The 7,643-nt window shown below is 43.8% G+C and overlaps 1 protein-coding gene and 1 pseudogene across 1 annotated transcript; one reads left to right on the plus strand and one right to left on the minus strand.

Moving 5' to 3' along the window:
• Positions 1,250-3,760, minus strand: LOC109840160 (annotated as a pseudogene).
• Positions 3,896-6,826, plus strand: LOC109840159 (probable amino acid permease 7). Its single transcript, XM_020408690.1, has 7 exons — positions 3,896-4,146; positions 4,221-4,454; positions 4,572-4,665; positions 4,754-4,968; positions 5,519-5,652; positions 5,730-5,957; positions 6,306-6,826. The coding sequence occupies exons 1-7, from the start codon at positions 4,080-4,082 to the stop codon at positions 6,705-6,707; spliced, it is 1,374 nt and encodes a 457-aa protein (XP_020264279.1). The 5' UTR covers positions 3,896-4,079; the 3' UTR covers positions 6,708-6,826.

A 7,643-nucleotide genomic window follows, 5' to 3' on the forward strand; every position in this document is an offset into this window, starting at 1 on the left:
ATCCTAAGTAGACCAGAATCTAGTCTGGGGTATTTTATCCCGAAGCCTAAGTAGGGATAGGTCAACGCCTAACACGCGTTGCCGGTTAGTTTTTGACCGTAAAAAGGACAAAAGACCACATATTCAACATTATGGCAGGTTGTTATTAATAACACCATAATCCGTGCCTCATACGCACGGGGAATTTCATCCCGAAGCCTAAGGAGCGATGAGTCAGCGCCTAATACGCGTTGCAGGTTAGTCTTTGACCGTAAAAAGGACAAAAGACCACATATTCAACATTGTGGCAGGTTGTTATTAATAACACCATAATCCATGCCTCACACGCACGGGGAATTTTATCTCGAAGCCTAAGCAGGGATAAATCAACGCCTAACACACGTTGCCGGTTTAGTCTTTTACCGATTGAAGAAGACACCAGAATCCGAGTCTGGGGATTTTTATCCTGAATCCTAAGTAAGGATAAGTCAGTGCCTAACACGCGTTGCCGGGTAGTCTATTCCCGTGAGAAAGACGAAGTCTATGTATTCAATGTCGTAGCACTAAAAGAGTTAACTCTTTTAGCACAACGTTATGTGCAGAACGGATCTAAACAATCTGCATGCTAGCCCGACTCAAACGGTAGTCGGTAAAGGCTCATCAAACCCGTTGATGGCTGAGAATTTGCCAAAAATTCTATAAGTACGAGTCATCGATGCATCAGCTCTGTTAGTTGGTCTCGTGACTCGATTATCCAACAACATTAAAATAAGATCCACAAATGCAGATGAATCAGCTTTAACAGTTGGTCCTGCAGCCCCGACATTTGAGACCGCTATGCTCCAATACCTTAAGAGCTTAAACTGTGTATACTCCAGCAAACGTACGAGTATAAACTGTGTTAATGACGATTCAAAACCCTAGGGTCAATGCCGGTCAATGCGTAACCCTAGGTCAACGCCAATCAACACGTTACGACCAAAAGTCAACGTTCGACGATTCAAAACCCTAGGGTCAACGCCGGTCAACGCGTAACCCTAGGTCAACGCCAGTCAACGCGTTGCGACCAAAAGTCAACGTTTGACGATTCAAAACCCTAGGGTCGACGCTGATCAACGCGTAACCCTAGGTCAACGCCAGTCAACGCGTTGCGACCAAAGTCAACGTTCGAGGATTCGAAATCCACACGAGTCAACGTTCGACGATTCGAAACCCTAGGGTCGACGCTGATCAACGCGTAACCTTAGGTCAATGCCAGTCAACGCGTTGTGACAAGAAGTCAACATACGGTGATCTGAAACCCTAAGTCATCACAAGGTGACAGAGACAGTCAGTTCAATGACACGAACCAAACTCAACTCACTGGTGGTAGACTCGAGACTCCGACGACGGCCAGGCGATAAACACAGCGCCGGAAGAATTTCGGTTATTCGTCAAAGCATCGAATAGACCGAAAATCGAAGGAGCCAAGAGTTGAAACTAATTACAGGTCCTTTACGCCGACTGAAGGCTGGACCAATCACATCCAAAGTATTCCAGCCTCTTCTATAAAAGAAACGAGTCCGGAACGCTTTGGAGGGGGTATCTGTAGGCATCGAAAATTGCCCATAGGTCTCCACGAACAGTTCAGTGTTAAAGAACGACGATGAATGTCACTATCTGATCCATAGGAGTTCGATTGATGTCGATGAACGATTGAAGCAAATCGACAAACTACGAAGGCACGGGCTAATTGGGAACCCTGCGGTGTTTACAAAAGGAACAACGCCCTCCATATTTCGTTCATCCTATAGATAATCCAACCATCAGAACGGGTAGAACTCTTCGTCAGGCTTCCAACGCACTTGGAATCACTCAAATCCGAGTTCGGACGAAGAATTTACAGCGGAAACAATCAAACATACGCAACGGAGCGTCTCAGGCTGAACTGGGACACCCGGGGTGTCTCGGGAAAGTCGAAACACCCCAGGGGTGTCTAGGCAAAGCCGAGACACCCCTGTCTCAGGCTGAACTGGGACACCCGGGGTGTCTCGGGAAAGTCGAAACACCCCAGGGGTGTCTAGGCAAAGCCAAGACACCCCAGACACCCCAAGGGTGTCTGAGGAGAGGTCTTCATCAGATTCTTCATCACCCGTGTCCGTTCCTTAGTATTACCCTTCGTCGGTAATCCTAAGAAGAGCAAATATCTCGCTTTATCCGAGATAGGCGCTCCAAGTTTCTAGATCTCCTCGCGGATCGACGAAGCTCTGCCCGATTTTTCTGGATCAGATCTGATTGCCAGGTAGTCCACGGATATCGACGTCCCCGTCACAGGCCAAAGACCCACGCAAGCAAGAGACGATAAACGGATCTTGTGTTTATTTTCAAGAAAGTTGTAATTTTTATTTTCGTTATTTAAATTCATTTGTAAACGTTTGAAGTTCTAATGAAATCAATGATGAAGGCAACTTTCGACGAAAACAGAAGGTTACACATTGGTTGTTAATGTTACGCATTTGTTGTTGAGGATAAGCATTGGTTGTGAAGGTTACACATTTGTTATGAAGGTTACGAGTTGGTTGTTAAGCTTACGGGTTTGTTGTTAAGGATAAGCGTTAGTTGTGAAGGTTACGCTTTCGTTGTGAATGTTACGTTTTGGTTGTGAAGTCTTTGAATTCTAAAAATATTTTTTATAATATTCGTTTTTTTATTTTTTTTAGCTCTTCAATTGCCTAATATTGTTGTTTATGAGAATTCACGTATTACGCGTTAGTTGTTAAGATTACGGGTTCGTAACTTAACAGTCAACACGTAATCTTAACAACCAACCCGTAACCTTAACAACCAAACCGTAACATTAACAATCAAATCGTAACCTTAACAACTAACCTGTAACCTTAACAACCAACACGTAACATTAACAATCGTAACCATAACATATCGAGCGCCTTCATCCCGGACACGGTGTCGATCATCCCAACGCTCCTCAGCCTCTTAACCCCAGTGCCCCCAAAAGGACCATCATGCCCACAAGAGCTCACCACGATCTTGGCCTCCATCATGTTTGGATCCATGCACGACTGGGTGTCGTGGTTCATCGACACCAACGCCCAGTTCGTCACGACCACTCCCCCCCGACCCTCCCATTCTTAATTATCAAATACTTCGCCGCCACCACGTTGAGCAACTTCACGTTAGGCCGCATCAGCAACTTGCTCATGATGGTGGAGGTGAAGAGGGCGACGTGCTTGATGACGACGTAATCCTCCTGCTCGTCGTAGAGGACCTCGAGCTCGTCGAGGAAGAGGTGGGCGGGCTAGCGGATGACCATGGCGGAGAAGAGCTGGTCGTCGAGCCAGGCGCCACCGCTGAGGGAGACGGACTGCTCGATGATTGCGACGTTGATGTCGGGGTTCTTGGAGAGCTCGTAGGTGCAGGAGAGGCCGTCGGTGTAGGCGTAGGTGATCATGTCGGACATGTAGCAGTGGGTCATCTCGCGGGAGACGATGGATTCTTTGATGGGGCGGAAGCGGAGGGAGGAGAGGTCGTAAGAGGCGGAGATTTGGGGGGCGGAGGATGACGATGATGGGGAGGAGAAAGATTGGGTTTTGAAGGCGGAGGAGAGCTTGAGGCCATGGAAGGAGGAGGAGAGGAGGTTGCGGTCGCTGAGTTTGGAGAGGAAGGAGGAGGTGGCCATGGAGGGTATTATGGTCTTCACGAATTTAAATCTCTTGGGTTTTGTGTTTTGGGGCTCAGAGAACACAAAGTTTACTTTTGGAGGCAAAGCACCCGTTGAAAAAGTATTGGGAGAGGGAAACACGTTTTTTTTTTCGTTTTGGGGGCTGAAAGCATTTTTCCCTTAAAGCCACATCTGCTAATACGCATAGATGACCGTCCACCACTCTTGCAAGATATCCCTGTTTCCAGACTTCCATCTTCAACAACAACTTTTAGAGGCCTGGGCCTGCAAACAAAAAAGGAAGTTAGAATTTACAGCATGGAAGATGAAAGCCTCATGCCTATCATAGACCAACCCGAACTAGAATTCTCTGTCATTCTTTAAAACTCTTATATCACTCACCTCCATTGGTCAGTAGCCACAAGCTGAAGTGAGGAGGGAAATGGCAGTTCAGCAATCTCTTGAACTCGAAGAAGCTTCATGCCAAGACGATGGACGTCTAAGGACCGGTAAGCTTAAACCTGGCTTTCTTCTTTGCCTATAGTTTTCTATGTCAAACTAAATTCCTTGAATTGATGACCAGGTACTCAATGGACTTGTGTTGCGCACATAATCACTGCCGTCATCGGATCTGGCGTGCTCTCTCTGGCGTGGAGTATGGCGCAGCTTGGCTGGATTGCTGGGCCTATTTCTATGCTTTGCTTCGCAGTTGTCACCTATGTCTCAGCCTTCCTTCTATCAGACTGCTACAGGTCTCCTCATCCGGTGACCGGAACAAGAAACTACTCTTATATGGATGCTGTCAGAGTTAACTTAGGTAGTTTACTCTCTTATATTGGACGATATACACGAGTCTGTCCTCAATTAACCCTTTACTTTATCATTTGATCTGTTTTAGAATAGTACCTCTAACTTAGCTTTTGTGGTGGCTCAGGTGAAAAGAGAACATGGGTATGTGGCTTTCTTCAGTATCTAAGCATGTATGGGACTGGTGTTGCGTATACTATCACCACTGCAATTAGTATGAGGTACTTACGTTTTATGAGTATTATTGGTACTTTTAGTCAGTAAAAGAACTAGAACAGCCTTAGCATTCATGATTCTTTTGAGTGACAGGGCAATTCAGAAATCCGACTGCTACCATGAAGAAGGGCATGATGCCCAGTGCTCGTATGCAACTACTTTGTTCATGCTGTTGTTTGGAGCTGTGCAAATAGTGTTGTCTCAGATACCTGATTTCCACAACATGGAGTGGCTTTCCGTTGTAGCGGCGGTCATGTCCTTTTGCTACTCTCTCATTGGATTTGCTCTTGGCATTGCCAAAGTGATAGGTAATGGTACTTTGCTAAGTAAGGCGGTTTATGAACTTTCTTTTAGTGCAAGTGATGAGAGAAAAGACTAGATATTTGTTTTGGTGGTACTTTCTTTCCCCCTCTTTTAATTTATGTTGCCCCTCCTTTATGTTGTTAAACTACATGTCTTAACATGTTAATGGCAATCTTTAAGATCTTGGTGAAAAATAGAAGATAAAGATAGTGGAGTTAGTACATAGCAATATTGATGAAAGCGGAATAAAGGAGAAGCATTGGAACAAGCTTCGATGAAGAAACCTATGGCAACAAGGTCATGTGAACTCTTTGTTGGTAGTTATATGCATCTTAGCATGTGATGTGCCAGATTTTATTGATGACCTCGAAGTGAACTATCAGAACTCATATTCCTTCATACTAATGCAAAATCAACGAAGACCTCAATTTACATCTCAAATCTTGATTATATCAGCAAAAAATGGTTTATGAAGACCATGTAAACTATGATATATACGCAGAAGAGATTATGCTCCTTGAAATTTTTAGATTCTGAATTACACTGTTATTTCAGCGAATGGAACGATAAAAGGAGGACTGGGAGGTGTTCCTGGTGGGTCAAAATCTCAGAAAGTGTGGCTGGTTTCTCAAGGATTGGGAGACATAGCATTTGCCTATCCATACTCATTAATTCTACTAGAGATACAGGTAATAGTTCAATCGATAGAGATCATCCATTGATAGATAATTCATAATCAAATCCTCACCATTTTCTCCGAGTGAAGGACACCCTGAAATCACCACCAGCTGAGAACAAGACTATGAAGAAAGCGTCAATGATCTCCATTTTTATGACCACATTCTTCTACCTCTGCTGTGGCTGCTTTGGCTATGCTGCATTTGGTGATAACACACCTGGGAACATTCTTACTGGATTTGGTTTCTACGAACCTTACTGGCTTGTTGATTTCGCCAATGCTTGCATTGTTCTTCACATAGTGGGAGGATATCAGGTAAACTTAACATCAATGACAATTCAGTAAATATCACAAATAGTGAACTTTAAGGGGAGTTTGCACAAACCTCCTGAACTTGATAAATCATAGTAAACCTTCCAGAACATGTTTCACTCAAGTACAATTACTGATGACAGTTACTTTTATAATACTTTTTCCGGGTAAGGGAGTTTAGTTTTTTTTTTAAGCCTGGTAATGTGGTTTATGGGGGATTAGAATAAGTTTGAAAATTCTGGGAGGTTTTCAATGATTTATAAAGTTCAGGAAGTTTTGTGCTCAGGGTGTTCGTATGAAACCTGTGAACATATCCCGTTAAAATTTCTAACTCTCCTCCTCTTTTATCAGATGTACAGCCAGCCAGTATTCGCGTTTGTGGACAGATCCTTTGCAGAAAAGTTCCCCAACACCCGCTTCGTGAACGATTTCTACACTGTTCAAATCCCTTGCTTGCCATCATGCAGATTGAATCTCTTCAGGTTGAGTTTTAGAACGTTGTATGTGGTATCGACAACGGGGATAGCGATGCTCTTCCCCTATTTTAATCAGGTGCTGGGAGTTCTTGGCGCAATGAACTTCTGGCCTCTGGCTATTTATTTCCCTGTGGAGATGTATTTTGTGCAGAGGAAGATCGGCGCATGGACCAGGAAATGGATCGTGCTTCGGGGTTTTAGTTTCGGATGCTTGCTTGTGAGCGTGTTCGCTTTGATCGGATCACTTGAAGGACTTTTCACTCAGAAGTTGAGCTAATGCCTAGTGTCATGTTTTTGGTGGGCATATTTGAGAAGAGCAGATGAGCTCTTAAAATTGTGTGTAAAGTCTGAATAAAATTTTATGGGCTAAATATCCATATTGGTATTTTAATTCCACCACATTTACCAAGAAGTTATTTTAATTAGGCAAACCTATTTTAAGGCATTTTAATTGATTCAACTTACCAACAAGACCATTTTTCTCGTCGGCGACCAGTTTTCCGGCGGGAGCTCGTCACGTGCGTGGCACGTGATGATTTAAACTGTTTTTTAGCTGCTGATGTGGCACGGATTTTCTGACGTGGCAGTGTTTAAAGGCGGGAATTAACCCTCTAAAAATCCCAATTCACCCAAAATAAGACAGATCTGTACCACATCAGCAGCTAAAAACAATTTAAGTCATCACGTGCCATGCACGTGACGAGCTCTCGCCGGAAAACTGGTCGCCGACGAGAAAAATGATCTTGTTAGTAAGTTGAATCAATTAAAATGCCTTAAAGCAGATTTGCCTAATTAAAATATCTTTTTGGTAAATGAGGTGGAATTAAAATACCAATATGGGTATTTAGCCAAATTTTATGATTTGCAAAGTTTTCAGACCTTTCTTTGGTGAGAGGGGCTACTTTAAATCACCCTGCACGTCATGCTTTTACGGCCGTCACCGTTTAACTAAGAAGTTTTAGAAGGCCATACAAAGAGGAGAAAGCTAAAGCCCAAGAAAGAAAGCATTGTCTCGGTCCTATTAGAGCCCAGAATCTATTGATCAACACGAGTTGTAGACTCGTGGTTGACTAACAAAATAAGTACGGGTATTTGTACATATACCCCTCCCCTTAAGTCATGTGTATCATGCAAAACTACCTCTCGAATCTTAGTATTCGTGAACTTACCTTTCAAATCATCAATTTTTTTTTTGGGGAGGGGGGGGGGGGGA

The sequence above is a fragment of the Asparagus officinalis genome, chromosome 5, assembly GCF_001876935.1.
Source record: "Asparagus officinalis chromosome 5, Aspof.V1, whole genome shotgun sequence".
NCBI classification, from domain to species: Eukaryota; Viridiplantae; Streptophyta; class Magnoliopsida; order Asparagales; family Asparagaceae; genus Asparagus; species Asparagus officinalis.

What these genes read in the sequence shown, in the direction of transcription:
- LOC109840159 (XM_020408690.1), top strand. Translation starts at nt 4,080, where the DNA reads ATGGCAGTTCAGCAATCTCTTGAACTCGAAGAAGCTTCATGCCAAGAC. An exon ending in TGCTGTCAGAGTTAACTTAG is followed by an intron (nt 4,455 to 4,571) that starts GTAGTTTACTCT and finishes GTGGTGGCTCAG; the next exon opens with GTGAAAAGAGAACATGGGTA. An exon ending in ACCACTGCAATTAGTATGAG is followed by an intron (nt 4,666 to 4,753) that starts GTACTTACGTTT and finishes TTTGAGTGACAG; the next exon opens with GGCAATTCAGAAATCCGACT.